General features: G+C 41.7%; 1 protein-coding gene across 4 annotated transcripts in view; it reads right to left on the reverse strand.

The window, feature by feature from the left end:
* CDON (cell adhesion associated, oncogene regulated) overlaps positions 1-22086 on the reverse strand; it is a 99464-nt gene that overhangs the window by 12222 nt on the left and 65156 nt on the right. For all 4 annotated transcript variants that reach the window (XR_004627071.1, XR_004627070.1, XM_034666049.1 and 1 more), the window contains exons 14-18: positions 21518-21623; positions 16416-16538; positions 12809-13030; positions 10598-10878; positions 7637-7716 (exon numbers count right to left, since the gene is read on the reverse strand). Coding sequence is in view for 2 of the 4 variants with exons in the window: in XM_034666049.1 (XP_034521940.1) it covers positions 7637-7716; positions 10598-10878; positions 12809-13030; positions 16416-16538; positions 21518-21623 (812 nt within the window). In the remaining 2 variants the exon portion in view is untranslated. The remainder of the gene's footprint in view (positions 1-7636; positions 7717-10597; positions 10879-12808; positions 13031-16415; positions 16539-21517; positions 21624-22086) is intronic.

The following is a 22086-nucleotide window of genomic DNA, read 5'->3' on the forward strand; positions in this document are numbered from 1 at the left end:
CTCTTGAATGTGTGACACATACGTTCACGAGTATGTTCTTGAGACTTCTGACACAGTCACGTCTTGGTGGTGGTTTGTTTTAATATTCAGCTCACTTCTGTTTCCTCTTGCCTCAGTGTCTCTTGTCAGTTTGCTGTCCCAGCCCTTATTTTTGGAGGCTCATAGGTTGCTATGCAACAGAACCCTGATGACGTTCCCCCAGGACCATGGCTATCCCCCACTCTCATGGTATACTCATCATTGGATGCAATGACCCCAGTCTCAGAGTGGGAGTTGCCCTTTGGGAATTAGTTTACTGGCGACTGTTGCATAACAAGCGACAATAAATGAGGACATGAACACTGACAAGCTCACATGCACGCTATCTTACAAATAAGAGACCAAAAAACACTATCCTAACCTCCTACCCTTCACAATGGGCCCTCGGTCTCCATCTTAAAGTAGGAAATAGAGAACTTCCCCAAAAGGAAGGTAGTGAGCAATTTTAAAAACTCAGATACAGTGCTTTGAATTTTTTTTTCTTAGGGAACTAGGCAAGATTACCACAGATGGAAAAGAAACCAAGTTTTAGGTTTTGTGTGTTTTCTGCCTTGGTTTTTATGGCTAGTTCTGAAGCAGCGACGTGATCAGCCACAGGAGACGGATTGAGTCACAACAACTCACTTGCTGGAGGAAAGAATTTGGGCGCACTTGACAAGTAGTCGTTTGCATGCTTCACGAATCAGAGGGGCAGCTCAACTCGTAGGCCAGAAAGAGCTAGAATATAACAAAATGTCTGCATGCTCATCTGTATACACTGTTTTCATCTGCTGATATCTGAGGTCAGTGGAAGCTTCCAAGTTGGTAAAAGAGTGTCCCCAAGCCCAGCAACACACAGACTTTCAAGGTCATCATCAGGCAAAGCCTTGGAGATCGATCGTTCATAGTATCCGTGCTTCCTAAGGCACTGAGTAAATTCAGTTCTCCTTTGGACCAACAGCCATGTGTAGCTTGTGCTTTTATTCCCAGGTGGATTATATACATTTTTCCAAGCTGATTTTTACTTGGCTACTTCCTGCTCACTTCCAATCTCTCTAGGACCCTTAATTTCTTGTTCCTTCCTGATGGGACCTCTCAGTTCGTTCGTCTGTGAATTCCATCAGTGTCCTCTCTACTCTTTTACAAACGATCAAGACTGATGGTAAACAGGCAGGATTTAACGTCAATCCTTTCCCATTAAGCTAGCCAAGCAACTGACAAACCCCAGTTGATTACATATCCAGAACTGCGCCAATGCCTTTTAAATTGAGGAGAGGAGAGGAGAAGAGAAGGATAGAAAGCTTTTGATTTGTTTGACTGAAATCTGTTACATTCTTGAAATGCACAAGGATTTCTCAATTAAGTCTTTAGTGTATGGGACTGGCTCCCCACAAAGCTGCATTCTATACGCCTCTTTCTAGCTGTCCACGGTGAGTGATTACATATCACTCTTAAAACGTGAAAAGGGTTCAAATTAGCTGAATACAGCGAAGCAGGCAGTCATTTACAACATGCCACGAGAGCACCAGAATCAAATAAAACTCCACAGATTGTTGCACTGTACATTTCCCTCTTACTTGTTCTCAAATTTTCACATCAGTACTCCAATTTAGACAATAAAGGCAACGTTTTCTCTCCAGATAGTTATTACCAAAACAGAGGGAAGATAAAAGGGGTCTAAAGCTGGCACTGACTTGTTTCTTAAGTGCCCACTCTACAAAATACATTTAAGTTTAAACCCACGAAAGCATGGCAGGACACTATGCAGCTAAGATTGCAGAGGGGGCAGGTCCTAAGCAAGACTTCCTCAGTTCTCAGGCATCTGCGGAATACGAGAGCTGAGGTTAGTTTGATGTGGGCTCTAAAAGGATGACTCCCAAGGGTACACTAAGGGGTAAACAGTTTCTTCTCATCTCCTGCAGTCATTCCTAGCTCAGTGGTTGCACCCAANGAGGAAGAAGCAGGCTCACAGCAGAGGAGCCTGACATGGGGCTCGATCCCATAACGCCGGGATCACGCCCTGAGCCGAAGGCAGACGCTTAACCGCTGTGCCACCCAGGCGCCCCTCTCTCTTTTTTAATTGGCACCTCCTAAATCTCACAAACCCATCTACTTCTCTTCATGTCTACTGCAACCGTCCTAGCGCACAGCTTCTCCTCTGAGTTATTGAACTGGCAATCTCACTGGTCCCCTGTATCCTCTCTTGCCCCATCCAATTTATTCTCCAAACTCCATCCAGAATGTTCTAGCACAATGCTGTTCTACTTAACATCTCTTGCTGACTCACCACGGCTCTGTATGACCTGCTTTCACTCACCTTTTACCTCTGACCCCTTCGCTTGCAAGGTTCCTGCCATGGATCTGTACAGATCCCGGCATTCTGCTTTATAGATACTGCACAAATGGCACCTTGTTTTTGCTTGGGAAGTTTTAAACCTATCCCCTTCTCTTTTACCAAGTTTTAAAATTCTTCAGTTAAAATTCATTTAGAGCAAAATGTCACTTGTTTAGGGAGGTTGTTCCTAATACATTTTTTACTTTTCCTTTAAAGCATCCAGTTTTAGGTATACAGTCATTTTTATGATTTATTTTTATCATTTTGAAAAAAGTTATGTCTACCCATTAAACTATAAGCTCACTTACAGTGAGCAAACCAGTCAGGGACAATGCCTGGTTTGTTCATTATCCCCCAGGACCTAGCTGGGTGTCTGGCCCACTACAGACTTTCAACAAATGTTTGCTGAATGAATAAATGAACGCTTTTTCCTTTCGCCCTTCTTATGCTATCACACCCCTTGCATCATCTCCTCAAAGACGTTTCAAATAATAGTACCAGGATCTGATGCTTTATTTTATTATTATTATTGTTATTATTATTATTTTAATGTAGGCTCCACACGCAGTGTGGAGCCCAATGCAGGGCTTGAACTCATGACCTGAGCTGAAACCAAAAGTCAGACGCTTAACCAACTGAGACGCCTCTCCTCGAAGACATTTCAAGGCCATAAACAAAAAATCATAAAAGAGAGAATGTCTTATAAAAACGATGTCTAATCACTTTAAATACATAGGAAATAAGGCAAAAACAGTACCTTAAATGATTAAAAATACAAAAATAATGAGCCATAGCTACCGTCTCCCTTGGTGACCCCACCCGTACTTAAGTTCTATCACTTTGATGCAAATGACTCCGAACACGTCTCATGATCTACCCCCTGACCCAACACCAGCATGTCATCTGTGCCCTTGGCTCTATTAGATAACCAACGGACCCTTGGAACTCTAAATGCCCAAAACCAAATCCATCACCTTTTCTCAATGTGTCATTTTATTAAGTTCGTTCTTTCTTTTTTTTCTAAGATTTTACTTATTTATTTGAGAGAGAGAGAGAGAGCACAAGAGCGAGCACAAGCAGGGTGGGGGCAGAGATAAGCAGACTCCCCACTGAGCAGGGAGTCAATGTGGGGCTCAATCCCAGAAGCTGAAGGCAGACGCTTAACCGATGACTGAACCACACAGGCGTCCCTTAAGTTCCTTATTTCTGTGACTATTACCATGGCAATTACCATGCCATCCATGCTTGAAACTTTCTATTCATTTTGAGCCTTCCTTTTTTTCTTGATCCCTATCAGTCAATGGCCAAGTCCTAAAGATTCCCACTCTAGGGGTGCCTGGGTGGCTCAGTCGGTTAAGCATCTGACTCTTGGTTTTGGCTCGGGTCATGATCTCAGGGTCATGAGATCGAGCCCCACATTAGGCTCCATGTTCAGCGGGGAGTCTGCTTGGGATTCTGTCTCTCGCTCTCCCTCTGACCCTCCTCCCCCCACGCTCTCTCTCTCTCAAATAAATAAATCTTTGAAAAAAAAAAAAGATTGCCAAACAAGAACCCCCCGCATCCCTTCCTTTCTATCCCCCCTCCTTGCACGAAAGCTAAGGTCTTCATTATAGGAACAATTTAACTGGTCTCCTCCCTGCAATCCCACCTGTGTCCTGCTACCACTAACCAAGCCTAAACATCTCTCTCGAATACATGGCTCCCCTTCTCAAAAATCCTCCAGAGAAACATGATGCGACCAGCCCATTGTTTTTCAACGTTTAACTGATATCCCCCACTTTTGATTAACATAAAAAAATCTCATATCCCTCCTGCACCTTTATTATTGAAACAATAGGGATTTTTCCCACTCCTTAAACGTAAAACTACAAGATTCAATGTGCTTCTTCAAACCCTACTCCCTGTATTTGGAGCTCTGCTGTGAATCGCCATGATTAGACTACGGGCTCTCTGAAGGTGGGCCCTGGGCCAGCGCCCAGCAGGTGACAGGTGCCCAACACATGTTTATTAAATTAACTATGAAACCGTGACACTCAGGATCATCCGTGACATAAACGCAGTCCAGCTTTCCATTGTACATCCTGCTAGCCCTGTACTGGCTCTTCCCAGCCCAGTTATTCCAGTGGTTCTTAAAACATGGTGCCACGACCAGCAGCACCAGCATCGGTCGGAATTCATCAGAAACGCAAATTCTCAGGCCCCACCCTATCCCTACTGAATCAGAAACTCGAAGGGGACAGCCTTGGAATCTGTGTTTTCACAAGCGCTCCAAGTGATTCTATCGCATGCTGGAGCGTGCTAACCACTGAATCACACTGTCAGCATGCCTTGGGGATACTGAGGTTTGCTTCCAGACCACTGCAATAAAGCAGATACCACACTAGAGCCAGTCAAAGGAATCTGTTGGTTTGCCAGTGCACACAGTTACGGGAACGTTATACTTCAGTCTATAAAGCGTGCAACAGCACTCTTGTCTAAAGAAACACGTACATACCTTGATTAAAAAATACATTATCACTAAAAAACGCTCACCATCATCTGAGCTTTCAGTGAGTCGCAATCACTGATCAGGCCACTATAACAGAATAATGAAAAAGTCTGAAATACTGTAAGAATTACCGACATGCGGAAGAGACACAAAGTGAGCAAATGCTCTTGGAAAATGGGCACCGACAGATCTGCGTGATGCAGGGTGGCCACAAACCTTCCACTTGTGGAAAAACACAGTATCTGCAAAGTGCAGTAAGGCAAAGTACGATAAAACGAGGTGTGCCTGTATTCAGCCTTAGGTAAACCGTCACATAACTTCACTGAAATTATGCCTCTTTCTGTTTATACATTAGTTCAACTGGCATTAGGAAATGCAAATGTATTGTTAGTAATGTCAATATTCTGAAAGTGCAAATTGACTAAAATTGTGCACATCATACCTGTCAGCATTCAAAGCTTATTACAAATTTTGCCAGTTGGGGGGATCTTGAGCAAAGATACCTGCTTTCAGTTTCAAAGTCAAAAGAGTTAGAAGCTTTAAATGTAATGATTCCAATTTTCCAGAGTTGAAGGTAGGTATTTACTGATATTTATCTGGCCAATCACTAAGCACCAAAATCACATAATGGCTCCTGGGAGCCAGGTGAGACATCTGGCTAACCTTGGAGGCAAGCAGGCAAGCCAAGGCTTGCCCTAAACAGGCAGACTCTAATGTTGGAAGAAGTACATTTAAGCCAGGGAGAAACAGAAGCTGGTTTTCTCAGGCTAAAGAGAACGCACCTATGTTCCCAGATAAAAGTAAAACCCCCACACATGAAAAGCAAGAAGTCATCAACTTGAAAAATGAATAGAACTATTAACTGTCCATTGTCTTGAAGGGAAAAAAATGTGTAACGAAAGCCCCCAGTACTATACACATATACTCAGTCACACACACATTCACTCACACAAATACACAAATGGCCATGAATGCAAGATGGTAGATGCTGGTCATAAAAGTTCTTTTAAGGAAAGGGGATGTCTTTTTGGTACCAGGATGAGAACTTCGTCATAAAGATGTGATTAGCAGCAAATTACCAAAATCTAGCATCAGAGTGTATTGGGGAGATCTTACATTACCTAGGGCAATTTTCCATTTTTCAGATAAGGAAATAATCAGAGACATTATATAACATTTCCAAGATCAGGGATTTGAGCAGTGGCAAAGCCTATGTCTGTCTACTTATTCTCAGGCCAGAGGTACTCTTGCAACATCGCTTTAATGCCAATGTTGAATTGAGATCTGCCACTGGCCACAAGACCACAAAGGAAAATATACTACATTTTTAGGCAATACCTTTTGTTTTAATTAAGTCTATTTGATTACTTACCAGGTGTATGAAGCATCTTCAGCATGTTCCTAACAAACTGTGATAAAGTCTACAACCAGCTCAGGACAGAAATATGGCTTCAATGTTATAAACATCTTAAGATTTAGCTAGGGTCAGACAGAATTAAAAAAATGTAACAAACAATCTTAGTGCACAAAATAGGCAGATGGCTCTTGCTAACACAGACCCCCTAAGATGGGCTAAAAGTAAACGGTAAGGACAAATCCAGGAAGTTTTATTGCTTTTGCTCTGCAACTCTCAAAACACATGCTGAGAAACGTATTGTTTTTTTTTTTTTTAAAGATTTTATTTATTTATTCGACAGAGAGACAGCCAGCGAGAGAGGGAACACAAGCAGGGGGAGTGGGAGGGGAAGAAGCAGGCTCATAGCGGAGAAGCCTGATGTGGGGCTCGATCCCATAACGCCAGGATCACGCCCTGAGCCGAAGGCAGACGCTTAACCGCTGTGCCACCCAGGTGCCCCGAGAAACGTATTGTTAAGTCTATAGTTGACTGGCTACTTCCAAGTTCTGGTTTTGGTAATTTCCAGACACGACTCTTAACCTTGTAATTGATTTAAAAAAAAATAGGTCCCACCCCCTTTCAATAATGAGATATCCCAACTCCAGTCCATACTCATTATTTAACGTACTAACTCTAACATGATTGTTAAATGCAGAGTTTTATAGCTGGGGAGGGCTTCTGAGACCATGTCCCCCAACACCATTGCTACGGGAGAAAAAGAGCTAAGGTTTCTGACGGACACAACTTTAATACAAGGGAAACCTGACCATCTGTTGGGGTGACTGTGCAGAGGCAGCCTGAAAGCTTCCTGGATAGTGTCAAAATTTAAATGGCCATGTTACTCTACGTATTTCTATCTTGTTTGAAATGCTGTGAGTGCCTGTCTTAGGAATTTTTAAAACCCCTCAAATTAAAATAAAGTGGGAAAAAAAGTGAAATCTGCTACTTAATTATCACAAGTTCTTAAGAATTAAAAAAAAAGGTACTGAATACTCTAGTAAGAAAATTTCAGCAATATTACTACGAAAACACATTACTTTATATACAGGGTTTGTCCCCTCACATTCACACACGCTCTCATTCCTAACACAGAGAGGAAAAGAACAGGTGAGAAAAGACAAAGTCTGTATACAGAGAATGACTGTAAAGATTTCACATACATCAAACCTTTTAATAACATCTCAGTGAGAGACAATGTCTTTAACATTGCCCATGTAGCTCAAAACACGAAGGCCCAGAAAGGTGAAAACCATAAAGCAGGGCCAAAAGATCGGTAGCAGTCTCATACTGTGAGAGCTGTAGCCTATGTAAACTGTCGAGAACGTCCTTTGGGGAAGGGGGCAAGAAGAAGAGTCCCGCACCGATTCCCAACAACCCGTGCAAATACAGAGCCGTGTACCTGTTGTTGTTCCGACAGTTCCGACAGCTAACGCACTCCAACGGGTCCGTCTGAGGTACCGCTGTGTACACTCCACCACCCTTGTCAGGAAGGAAGTACAGGGGAAAAGAGAAACACACAGCGTGAAGATACCACAAACCCATAACCAAACAGCCCCAGTGGAAAAGCCAGGCCAATGATGGTTAAATGGCCACACGGTGTAGTTTAACCAACCCCCGAACAAGGTTCTGTTTATCATTATTTACCAACAGTTTCAAATGGGTTCCTTACAACATTAAAACTACAGTCTACAAACCAACTGCCATGTTTTTTTCCCATGTTTTTTATCCTGAAAGGAGTCAAAGAAACGGAGAAGTTTAGTCACTTCCCCTTGAGTGGTTCAAATCGACTGGCCCCCCAATACACTGTACATTAGAAACTCCTATTCGTTTGTACTCTTCTCGCAGTCATGGAAAAATTTTACGTGATGCCAGTTGGAGAAACAGGGTGGAAATCTGTTTGAATGATGTCACAAGATAAACCCATCTTCATTTTCCTGTAATTATTTCGATTAGGTCTGTTCACTTGACTACACTAAGTTTTAAAACATGTTATATTTTTCCAGATGGAGTAGATTCTCAGCCAGCAATGACTTGGAGGGGAGAATTAATATTTTGATGTTGCTTTTGGCGGAAACTGCCTGGCAATTAAGAAAAATGCCCAGATTAACACATACCTCATTGTAAAACGCTTGCTTGACATATACAATGGCAAGAGTTCTTCACAGCTGATGTTCAGAATTGAACCAGCCTTTTGGTCAGAGTAAAAATTCTGCTTTCAGATGAAAAACAGCAGAACTGAGTCTGATAAGGGTGGGAGACATTGTCACACTGCGCCCAAACCCAGAGTAGTTCTTCGAGGTTAAGGAAAGTTCAGGCAATTGTTTTTCCCAGAATACTTTCCATTTCCATTCATCTCATAACAACAGCCAGAATCTAAGCAAACCAAAAGCACTGAAACGTCTCTCAACATTCCTGATCCAGCTAGCAACAGGAATTTTCAAGAAAACATCGCGAGAAAGTATATCCTCTGCTACCTGCCGTCTGTGAACATCAGCTCCAAAACTTCACGAAATGAAGTTAAGCTACGGGTAATGTGCTTAATCGAATCACTAAACACATCAAAGTTAATTCGATCATTTTTATGATCGCCAGTATTTTTAAATATGTCCCCATTTCCTCCCACCCCGAAGAGACAAGAAAACTAGTGAGTAAAAACCATAGATGATAGCCTCTAAAATTATACACCTACAGGGGCAACTATTATTTAAATAGCAATTCATTGTTCAAAAAACCCAAACTGCTGTGTCCAAATCCTCAAACATCAGATTTATTTTTTCTCCTTCTTATGGAAACAGCATGTACTATTCAAACCTTAATGCTCTCTCCTTTCGTTTCTTGGACAACGTTAGTAGCTTGGACTAGGAATAGTGACCAAAAAAGTTTACAAAGTCTGAACATAAGCCATGCCTTTCCACGTAAAATAATGAAATCGTTATTCTCTTTTGGTACTGAGATGCATTCAAGCAAATTAGGTATTTTTCTACAATATACTTAAATTAGATCACACAAAACCCATTACATGTCCAGCTTCAAGATACAAATATATATTACAGTTTTGTTCTCCAAATGTAATATTTTAATAAATCTTTGTTGAAGTTGAAAAAATGAAACTTGTTCAAATTTTAGCACCTTGTGGGTTATGGAAAATTCATCTGTAATCAGAACATGGACAAAAACATCAATGAGGGCTTAATTGTACAATGAGTACAACTAAACATACCACCCATTTGACTGAAAAATAACGTGGCCACACATCCAAACAATGTAATAAAGCAAACTTCCTAATGCAGAGAACCTCTCTCACCAGCATAAATGTAAAGTATGCTAGCCATTCTATTCCCATTTCAAAAATTAAACTACATCACTAAGTTATCCCGAAATAAAGCAATTTTCAAGGTCTATCACTCCTTGTGGTTAAAGAATACTAATATTATAAAAAGCAAAAATCCTGGGGCCGCCTGGGTGGTGCACCTGACTCTTGGTTTCGGCTCAGGTCATGATCTCAGGGTCGTGAGACTGAGCCCCGAGTCAGCCTCTGCACTGGGTGCACAGTCTGCTTGCGACTCCCTCTCCCCCTGCCCCTGCGCTTTTTCTCTCTCTCTCAAATAGATAAATCTTTAAAAAAATAATAAAAATTATAAATAAATAAAGGCAAAAATCTTACAGGCAACAACCCTACCACACATTGGCCACAACAAGCAAAAACTCACTATAGGTTGGAGGTCACAATCTGGTGGCCTGCAGACAGGTTCCACGTGGCCTACAAAATGCTTTCAAAAATTGGGATTAGTTGCCAACATGTAAAAAATCTGGCAATTTTGCCAAGATTTACAGATGTTTTGAAAAAATCAGAAAACCCGGTAACCCGGGGCCCTCAGTCCTCTGTGCCAACAACTGGATTGAGTTGCGGCTGGTGCTCTCGGACTGCTATGGCCTCCACTGCTTCTGTCTCATTGCCAGCTTGCTTTGCTCAATTTCACGATCTGCCCGACTCCTCTAAGGCATATGAGTTTCCAGACTCCGCTATTAATGAAGCAAATTTAAAGTACTGGGTCCATTCAATGCTCAATGGTATTTCCACCTCTCAAGAATAACTTCCAGCCAGTTTGTTACTGGTATTCCACTTCCACTGTGAAATAATTTTAAAACATAAAGCAAATTGATGAACATACTATCACCTGACAATAGAAAGCTTAACGGAGATTACTCTGGATCAAGGGGTTGCCAGTAATACCTACTGTTTCCAGTCTAATAAACCCATGAGGTTTCTATGTTGACAAAGGCCAAGGAGGCTGACCCTGTTCTTGCTCCCTGGCACCATGGGGCACAGGGAGGCTTTATTTACAATTAGGTCTCTTACATTTACTAGGTGACGAGGATGTTCAAAATCCACATGTGTCCTGGTTAGTGAGCTTGTGTGCCCCGAGTAAAGCCCTCCATTTAAGCTCCCGTTCATGATTCCGTTGACTCCATTCGGGATCTTATGGTGAAGATGGGAGCAACCGTTGCTGAGACCCCCATTGCTTATGAAGCTTCCGTGAACATTCCCATTTATCTGATTTGTGCCAGGCAGAGTAGTGTATTCCACCATCTGCCCATTAATATCTGACCCCTGGTAGAGATAACCTGGAGGGTCATATTCTGTTAAGAGAGAACAAAAAAGAAAAAAAAAGTAAGATGGTGAAAAAGACAATCTTCTTGCGTGGGCAGTTTTATTAATAAACCCCTAAGAAACTACAAATACGCTAAAATAAAATGCCCTAAATGTGTTCACTTAAAGTCTAATTATGAGATATGCTTTAAGAAAGTTATTACTTTTTCCTTGTGTGGAGACAGCTAGGAACTTTAAGTTAATTAAGGCTTTGTTAATGGGAAGAGAAATTAACCAGAGAGAAATTACTCAAGAGTAATAAATCATGCAAGTTGAAACTATCTAAGTACTGGCAACATTAAGAAAAAGTGTTTAAATTCCCACACACTTCAAAGTGCTGAGAGAAACTATAAAACAACAACAAAAGGCAAATGTTAGGTAGGCTATTTTAAATAGAAATAAACAACACTTTTAAATGAAAGGATGGAGTTGTGTATACATTCACTGACTATCTATCAGTTCCCTGGTTAATACGGCCCACGTGGAAGTTGCGGGGTAATAAAGGCAAAAAGCTCATTATTCCATTTCCTTATATTAAAAGCACTTAAATTGTTGCCTCAAAATTCCACTTTCCAGAGGCATGCTTGCTAGATATATTTAGAACAAGCGTAATAGCCCTTAGAACATACAGCACCTACACTGTATAGGACTTGTTGGCAGAGTTTTGATAAAATCTCCAAAGGTATTAGAACATGCCAAGACTAGAGTAGGTGTCCTTCCTCCTATTACCGAACTTCTTGCACAGGTGAGTTACCCTCACTCTACCTGCTTATCTTTTCCATCAAACTAGAAGCTGACAGGGCAGAGGCCAGGTTTACTTTTTACCACTGTACTCCCATTGTCTAACACAGTGCCAGGCACGTCAAAGACAGCCAGTGAGTATCTTCTGGAAATGGCTGAATGAACATCACCACCATATATTTCGATCTTTGAACACATCACCAAGTCACAAAGGAAAATGACCTTAACCAGATTAAGCTTGCTCAGATGACCAGAGCAACACTTTTCTTTTAATGATTCAGTGCACACTCACACAATTAAAGTCAATGACACTGAAACCATTTAGGGAAAGACCCAATCAAATGATCTCCAACCCTTTAAACCTGGCAGCACCACCACCACCTCTCTCCCTGTCTGTCTCTAAGAAAGCACCGATTCAATAAAAACAAATCACCTTTTTTTTCTCCCTGAACTATTAGCTGTGATTCTCTTTTTCTGGGGACAAAGGGGAAACCAAAAACACCTCCTCCCACCAAAGACTGAAGTCTCTGCTTGATCCGATTCGCCTGTCTTATAATAGCTGGGGGAACAAGAAAGCTGGGAAGGGGAGGGGACAGAACTAGGGAAAGAAGAGGGAAAGGGGGTTGTAGGTGATCTTTTTCATACAGACCATCACTTCCATTACTAGATACACACGGGGGGACAAGATGCCAGGCTGGAGCAGTATGGGTACATCAGGGATGGAAACAGGACATGTTACCTTAATTTGTACCACTCAGTAACGGTAACATAGAAAGGTGTTCCTTTCCCTCATTTCCAGCCTTTTCTACTCCCGCTGACAAGACGTGTACCAGTACGAAGGTGTTCCTGCAGCAATTCCAAAGCTCCTGCTTCGAGAACTCATGCTCTTTGGTGGTCTGACAAAGCAGAGCTTCCCAGCACGGAGTCGGCTATTTACATAGAGACCTGCCTGGTTTTGGCTTTGCTGTTTATTTCTGCTGGGCGATTTCACGTGACGCTCCACTTGCTCTGGCTGACAGCTACAACAGTCCTCAAGTCACCTCCCCTGCCTGCAGAGTATCTGACGGGCTTTATACCGTGATGCTAACCCATGAAAGTATTAAAGATCAATATTTATCCTGACAATATTTTCCTCCCCATCTTTAGAAACAGACAAGGAAACACTGACGAATGGCTTACTCTGTATGGTGTTTTGCTGGCGGTTCTTCCACAGGCACATGGCAATGAAGACCATGAGGATGAGGACCATCACGCCCAGCACACAGCCAACGATCAGATACAACATGTCGCTGCTTCTAGCGGGGCTGGCTGCAGGCCCGACGTTGCGTCCACTTCCCAGAGAATTTGGAGGGGTACTTAAGTCTTTGACAGGATCCTCAGAAGCTCCAGGAACGCGTTTCACTAGTTGACATATAAAGGAAAACATGATGTCAGAGTGCACACAGGCTCCATGCGATGGTTTACTCTCCGAAGGAGGTCTGGTTGGGAATGCAAGCCCGTCTGTTTACACTTGTTACTGAGATGATCTGACCACCAGTGAGTCACAAAGAGGGCTCAAAAGTTTAAAAATCTAATGTGCCAAAGTCTCAGTCCACAAATTCTAGAGACATCATAAAATCAGAGAAACAAACGCCCTCGGTCTAACCCAAACTGCCATATGATTATCTGCTCAATTGTATTTGGAGAAGATTCCCCATATTTCAACTTAAGGATGGGACAAAAACTCCTTTCTATGTGCCACACTTTGAGCTGAATAAGATTGAAAATTACATATTTTATGCCTCTTTGATGTGACTGATATTAAAGATATGACTGTGGACCATTCAAACAATTATATACAGTTCCAAAAACCTCACGCTTAATATGAAGCATTCCAAAACCAACCACCTCTGGAGTCCATGTAAATGCAGTTTTTTTTCTTTTTTTCTTTTTAAAGATTTCATTTATTTATTTGACAGAGAGAGAGACAGCCAGCGAGAGAGGGAACACAAGCAGGGGGAGTGGGAGAGGAAGAAGCAGGCTCCCAGCCAAGAAGCCTGATGCGGGACTCGATCCCAGAATGCTGGGATGACGCCCTGGGCTGAAGGCAGACGCTTAATGACTGAGCCACCCAGCCGCCCCTAAATGCAGTTCTTTCACCTAATTCATTGATATTCTGGAAGATAGTGACAACAAAAGCTAATAACAGGTGGGACTCAAACCCCATTTCTTCTGTCCTCAAATAACATGTGCTTAATGCTTTAAATGCCATAGAAAAGCAGCACAGCATAGGGGCTGACAGCCTGCTCTCTGGAACCAGGCTGCCAGGTGCATATTCTGTTCTACCACTTATCCTTAGCTGCATGACCTTGACCTCCAACAACCAGTTTCTGCATGTGGGAACTAGAGATAAGGATAAAGGCTCTACCGTAAGGCTGTGGTGAAGAGTAAACGAGTTAATCGTGTAAAGCACTTAGAAAAGAGCCCGGCACATGGCAGTGCTCAACCAATTTTGTTACTATTAAGCATTATATCATATTTCTTGTTATGGCCCCTAACAGCCCAGTGGAGCAGAGCGGTCCTTAAAAAATTCTACTTCAATAAACGTTATGCTGGGGTTCAATTTTCTAGCACCTTTATGCAGAACAGAGCGAGGAATCCATAAAGAAGAGGCCACCTTTCAAAGGAAAGAGGTCTCCAACACTGAGAAGTGGATGAACGCTTGGCAGGGACTCTAAAGGAAATGCCTGCTTCAGGTGGTATGTTGGATTAGACGATTCTAAGGCCCCTGCCAATTCTAAAGAAAACAAACGAGTTTCTGAGGCAAAATAGATGTTGCAGATCACACATTAAAGGTCACCACAGTCCGTCAGGTTGGTTCACTCTTCATTCACTCTTTATTTATTCATAATTCTACCAAGCCTGATGATTTTGCCAGTCTCCGCTAAAGTTAAAAATGTCTGTGGTGGATGGTGAGGGAGACAGATGCATCAACATCAGTAAGAGGGAAAGCTAACACGAGGAGGAAGAGGAGGAGAAGGAGGAAGAATAAGAAGAGGAAGGAGAGGGAGGAGGGGAGGAGGAAGGGGAGGAGGGAGAGCAGAGGAGGGGGAGGAGGGGAAGAGGAGGAGTGGGGAGGGGGAGGAGGGGAGGAGCAGCAGAAGGTGGAGGAAGAAGAAAAGAAACTAAGAGCATGAAAAAAGAAAAGTGAGATGAGAAACAAAGAGAAACCCAAGGACTAAAGAAAAACCATGACAGTCTCTGATCTTTAAGGGCAGGGAGAAATGGCTGGCCTCAACACCTCTGTCATTCCTGGAGCACCTTACCGAATTACTAAAGATAAGACAATCATTGTTCATAACAAGAACCCTGACTCATTTCTTTAAAAGCAGAGATTGTGTATCTTACATTCTCTCTTTAAATAGGCTGGGAATCGTGTCATACATTTTAGAAAGTTATTCACTATAAACAGTTAATGTTTTAAAGAGCTGTTTTCATTTGTCAGTGAAAGTCTGTAGGTAGAACCTTTTCTTCTCCAGCAAAGTCCATTAATGATGCGTACTATTACAGACACGGCTATATTATAATACTATTTAAACAATACAGATATTACACTGTCGTCTGTGTTTTGCCTGGCTAGATTCTTAAATGTCTTGGGGACAGAGATGATAAATTCCACTTTTATTTAATTTTGCCCCGAGTATTACAACACTCTAGAGGCAAGTAAGAAACGTCCATTAACATATCACAGTGACTAGTACAAAAAGCCCCTCAAATATATACTAACCAAAGTTAAATCTAAAGGTCTGTGTATACACAGGTTTAAAGGTAGATTGAATATGTGGGTTTTGCAGCAGAAAGTCACATGACTTAGCACTAAAAGATGAAACTATGTCTTGTCTTTATAATTCAATTTTTCTGAGCCTCAGTTTCTTCATTTTTAAATCAGCATCATAAAATCACCTGTCGCAGACACAAAAGATTGCCTGGCCCATTCAGCAGCCTTTTCCTGCCACACTAACAGAGCCCCGATTTCATCCAGCTGTCCGGTCAAACCCCACACAACTCGACTAGATCCTGATCAATCATTCCATTCCAGGGAATGGTCTGGGGAGCGTGTGACTGAGCTCTGACCACTGAGACTAGCAGGGCTCAGGGACGGGTTAGGACTTTGGGAAATCTCCTCTTGTTCTTGAAAACAGACAAAGGTTCAAACAGTCTCTTTTTCTGTCGAATCAACTGAGCCTGGACACGAGTTTGTAAATCGCCACGTTAGCTGTTTCTATCATTCACGTGTAGCATCGCCATCCTAAAAACAGAAGATACTTCACAATCTAGGTATGTCTGCAGAGTTGAGAATTTCAGTTCAGCATTAGCGCACTGTGATGCTGAACGTAACCCCCGCACTTAGGAAGCAGACAGCGTTATGCATAATGGTCACGCAAGAAGCCACTCGTGTGTATGAAACACTTGTCCTTAAAATTATACTTTTGTGTTTAAGAATTCTAATTCCCGCAGCAATTCTAATTTGCAGAAATTATTCCGCAAATAGAAGGGAAGTGACTTACTTGGCGTCACACGGAAATTCACGAATACGATTGAAGCTTACGTAAACTAAGCTTTAGGCAAGTGCTCTAGCCAACATATTCTATTTTCTGTTGGGACGGTCTTAATGCCTGCACCTAGAAAGCGGTCCGGAGCAGACGATTCCTTAGGTCAACATATCAAGAGTCAGGAGGAATAAGGCAGAGTTTGGAATTCCAGTACCGTCCAGGGGACAAAGCACGAGCTCTCATTCCTCTCCTACCTTTAGTTTCGCAGATCATCACGTTACTGAACTCGCTTTCTCCCCCTTCATTGAAGCACTGCATTTTAATATCGTAGGAGGTTTCTGGCTGCAGATGGCCAATCATGTGCCACTGCTTTGAACCTAGAAAGGAAAAATAATAGAGGAGCTTGACATATCGTACGACCTGAAGGGTGATCTCAAAACGAGGCTGAAACAGCACATATCACCAGTCAGTCTGTGCAAGGAAAACAGTGTGGAGGTCCCTTAAAAAGTTAAAAATTGAGCTACCCTATGATCCAGCCATTGCACTACTGGGTATTTACACCAAAGATACAGACGTAGTGAAGAGAAGGGCCATATGCACCCCAATGTTCATAGCAGCATTGTCCACAATAGCTAAATTGTGGAAGGAGCCGAGATGCCCTTCGAAAGATGACTGGATTAAGAAGATGTGGTCCGTATATACAATGGAATATTACTCAGCCATCAGAAAGAACGAATTCTCAACATTTGCTGCAAAATGGACGCAACTAATGAATCATGGAACTTTACATCAAAACCGGGGATGTACTGTATGGTGACTAACACAATATAATAAAAATATTACTATGAAAAAAAAAGAAAACATCCTTAATAGAAGTATTTTACTAATAAACCACAGATAAACAGCATTTCTGTTACGTGCCACGAAACACCCTGAATTAAAGCTATATCTGTGTGCTGATACTAATACTCATTTTCTTTATAAATAATTAGTGGTGAGTCGTTCATAAAATACAACATTAATTTTATGCATAGGTGAAGGAAAAAAACCCTCAAGTCGTCTGACGCCCCACGTTAGCCTAGCGAGTCAATCCACTCTGCCCGCCAGAAAGGAATACTACACACGAGATCAGCAAATGGTGCCTTAACCCAGGACGAATGACCATTTATTGACAAGACAGTCTGACAGAAACGCTCAGTCCCACTGGACTGGACGTGATATGAACACACAGCTCAGCACATGCCTGAATAAATGGTTGAGAGTAATCAAAGAACAAAAGCTACTAGGGGAACCTCTGGGTTCCTGCTCCCACTATTTCTTTTCTTTTGAGTCAGGGTCCCCAAGCCACACAAGGATCTCTAACAGAATGAGTCTGTTGTTATCCATGGCACACGGCCAACGTTTCATTTAGAAACACTCTTCAACTGAACACTCCTGTATAAATCACTCTCCATTTTTATTTCCGCAGGCATGTGACGAACTTTAATAAACAGGGACACTTCCAGATTCAATGAACTCTTCAAGCACCTTTAATCCCTCTTAGAAAATACCTCTTCAAACTGTTTCCACAGTTCCTTAGATGCTCAACTATACCACCTACTAATTTAAGAATTAATTGAGGCGGAGGAAAAACAAAATCAAACCGAGTATCCAAGTCAAATGTACTTGGCTGACAGGACCAAGAGTCCTAGGTTCCTTTCTAATTCAACACAGACAAAAATACTCCAAACCGGAAACACAATCCCTTTTGCAGGTTACCACCACAAAACCCCTCATTCATAAAGCCCCACAGTTGACACGGAAGAGAATCTGCTTGTTCTAGGATCAAGGGACTATGAAAGGCTCGAGAAGTGAGGAATTCTATGCCCCCTTTATAAGCGTAAAGAGGACCCTACAATAAACTTGACCCAAAACCTGATTCAAAGACTGGAACAGATCTGTTTCTAAATTCCACACGCTTTCTCAAAGACTTCTATTTTTTCTCTGCCCTTGGGTCTTTCCTCGCCCAGCCTCACCCTCACCTAACTACAAACATTCTCCCAAATAATTACCCCACTAGATTTGAAGTTTTCCCTTCAAAGCCCTAGTCCAAACAGAATTAAACTACACTTCTGATATGTTACAAACAAGAGAAAATTATTAAAAGAATACGAATCTTGTTAGATTAATATTCCACCGTTAGGGTAATTCTTTGAATAGCTAAATGACAGGAAGTACTAATAGAGAGAAAGAGTCTTTACTGATCATTGATGAATAAGACAATTAAGTGTATTATCAGGTCGAAAGTCAACCCACCAGCATATCCTTTGCTTAAATGGGTAATTTTTTCTCAAAGGATGTTTTAGAAAAGGTGAGAAACCAAAGCACAGGCTTAAAGATTAGGATGCCTGATATTTTGATTTATTTGAAACTCAACTTAACTCTATAAGATAAAAATATTCATCACAAAGGGACTGGGATGCCAGAAACATTTACGGTTTATCCCAATGTGGAACTTAATTCAGAAGGTAGGATAACTTAATATCAGTGCTCTTAGCAGATTCTTTAACACTGTAATCGAGTTTCAGATTCTTTTACCAAAAGCTTAAACAATTCTGAGTCAATACACATAAGTAATCTAAAACTTTATTACAAAGAGAACGTTACATGCAAAGGGTAAATACTTTTGTTCCTTGGTTTGGGAGAACAGGCCAATAGTTTAAAACTGCCACAGAAAGAATTTCAAATGCATAAACTTGAAAATAAGGAATAAGCAAATTACACAGCACAGTGAAGCCCACTTAAACATCTAACCGCCCCGTCTACTAAGTTTATAAACAAGTTCTCTGTGAACCAGAAGGCAAAACTCACATTTGCAGACACCACTACTGGATATAAAACCTCCTGTAAAGTAATCCCAGCTCCACACACTATATTCACATCACACAAGCTTGCAAAAGTTCAAAGATTTAACTAGAGAGTATCCTTTAAAAACTGGTCACCGGCGGATATTTCTAGAGGGAACCAGGAGGGGTAGGGAAAAGAGTGACACGGAGAGAGATGGAAAGAGGTGTTCATTTTACTTACATTTACCTTGTTGAGAACTATTTTACAGCAAATGTTTAACTTCTGTCAAAAGAGTTTAAAAATAAAAGTCTGACAGCTCTCCTAACCCAGCTAAACTAAAATGAAGAGTTTGCTAGGACTCAAATCTAGAATGGTGACTAACAACTCTTACCATTTCTAGAAAGTGAAATGTGCATATGGAAAAGTGCCCATAACTGAACAGTTCGCGGAAGTTCATGAACTGAGCGTACCCATGGTACTGATACCGAGGTCAAGAAAGGAAAGAGTACTGGCACCCCAAAAGGACTCCCCATGCTTCTTCTGGTCACTTCTCCCTCAAGACAGCTACTATCCTAACTTCACAGGATAATTTGGCCACTAACAAGTCTCCTACCTCATTTCCTCGATTCTTCGTGTTTAAAGCAGATTTTAGAAACTCATTTGCTCGCTACTTTTCCCGATGAAGAGAAATAATCACTCTTTTATTCAAAAAATATTTACTGTGCACCTACCATGTGCCAGGTATTAAAACTCAGATGATAACCTTTTACCACTTTACAAAAGTACTTCCACTGGATAAACATTAAAAGGAATGTTACAATATTTAAGGAAACTTGATACAGCATATTTAAACAAATTTATTATAAGGCTACTTACACCAAAAACGATATGCAGTATTTGATGTCAAGTCATATGAAAATAACCTTGGCCTAGGGCCCTTTTCTGACATGATCCATAGATGTTAGCAGTTCAGAGTCAGAATCTTGGAGTACAAAAAGACCCTTGGAAGAAGCTTTGCTCCCAAAGCAAGAACCCCTTCCAAGATATCACCGAGAAATAAGCAGCCAGCTTCTACTGAACACCTCCAACGTTAGGGAGATTATTTTGTCAGAGAGCCTTTGTTAAATCGCTGCATTGGAGGGGTCTTCCTTACACTACTCCCTTTTGGCTGCCCCTCCCCACCTGGCTGAGTTCCTCCTCCACTTAACAGTTGTTTGGTATTTGAAGACAGCTGCCATGCTGCTTATCCATCGTCCCTTCTCCAGCCTCCTCATCCCCAGACATTCCCTCGTTCCTTCTGGACTCCAATCATTCCTTCATTCAATAAATCCTGAACACCACATCACTGTAGGGGCTGGGGACACAGCACTGGGAGCAAAGGCTCCTTGCCTACAGAGAGACTACCCTTTAGTGGGGGAGACACACTAAGTAAGTAATTTCATATATCCACACACATACACAGACATACACGCTCCTTACATATCAACCGCGATGAAGTCTACGACAGAATCATAAAGGTCACGGTTAGAAATTACACCAAGATATCTCATACACCGGCAGGGGTTATCTGAGGAGGTAATATTTAAGCACACAACAGAAAAGTGGAGTAACCTAAATAAAACACTGGAAGAGGAACACAGGAGGTGGCAGAAATTGCCCCGTATCATCGTCCTGAAGCAAGAGAGGTCTTGGCGCACACGACGAAACTCAGAGGGCCGGTGTGTCACGGAAGAGACACGGTGGGGCGGGGAGAGAGGTACATGAGACTGATGGCAGGTGTAGGCAGAGGCCAGCCAGACCACATACAGCCTTCAGACCACATGCAAAGTTCTGCATTAGATTTTAAATGAGGGGAATGGGGCGCCTGGGTGGCACAGCGGTTAAGCGTCTGCCTTCGGCTCAGGGCGTGATCCCGGCGTTGTGGGATCGAGCCCCACATCAGGCTCCTCTGCTATGAGCCTGCTTCTTCCTCTCCCACTCCCCCTGCTTGTGTTCCCTCTCTCGCTGGCTGTCTCTATCTCTGACGAATAAATAAATAAAATCTTTAAAAAAAAAAAAAAGATTTTAAATGAGGGGAAAGGTGGTTTCAACACGCTTCACTGTCGTGGCTGGTTTTTACTCTACGTATATTCCAACTTCTCAGCATCTCTAAAAGCAGATTGTTCTAGTACAGACTTCAGTGAAACTGGCACGGAGACAATATTTTTGCAAATATAGCTAGAAGTTGCAAGTGACTTTTATACTCAGGTTACTATTCACTGAAATAAAACAGAAAACACAATTCTTTTTCAGATGAACTTCTGACAAATCCTATCTCCCCCATACTCTGCTGTTTCTATAACCAAAATGTAAGATACTACATATATTAAATTGGAAAGATGGTTTTTCTTTGGGAAAAAGTCAAAGTAATAGTGTACATAACATTTCATGCCTTCTCTATCTTAACATAGAATGATGTTTTTTGTAATATTTATCAACCCTCTCCATCCAAAGCTCTTTACTGGAACACCCGCTTGCCAGGGGGACTTACCTTCTACCACATCTCTCTTGTAATCGCTGTCATTATCACTATCTGTCGGCCGGTAGTAGATATAAAATCCTTGAATGGGTGTATTATTGTTACTTGATGGAATGTACTAAAAAAAAGAGAAGCAAAGACTTGTCAAAGACAAAAATAAATGTAACTTTCACAGCCATGAAGATTCATTTATCTGTGCGGCGATATTTTTCTAGCTTCATTTTGCAAACACCCTTGATGGCCATTTTGAATTTAATTCAAAGGTAGTCAAAGGTATTAAGAGCATTTAGTTTTCTGTTGGGCTGAGCAAAAATAAAGTAGTATATTTCACAAGGTTCGTCGGCATAAAGGGACATTTGGCTCAAAAGAAATGGGTCTTGAAAGGGCAATTAAGTTAACACTTGGACGAGAGCTGAAGAGACAAGTTTATTTTTACTCCTGCCCCACTTACTACACCTGCTTTTAGACAAGAATCTGTGCCCTTCATTTTTCCCTCACTTAAAAGTGAAAAACATTTGCTATTCGTAATATCGTGTCATCAGAATAGTAAATCGATTGTTAACACAGCCAAACACTTACAA

Source organism: Ailuropoda melanoleuca, chromosome 8 (assembly GCF_002007445.2).
Source record: "Ailuropoda melanoleuca isolate Jingjing chromosome 8, ASM200744v2, whole genome shotgun sequence".
Classification (NCBI taxonomy): domain Eukaryota; kingdom Metazoa; phylum Chordata; class Mammalia; order Carnivora; family Ursidae; genus Ailuropoda; species Ailuropoda melanoleuca.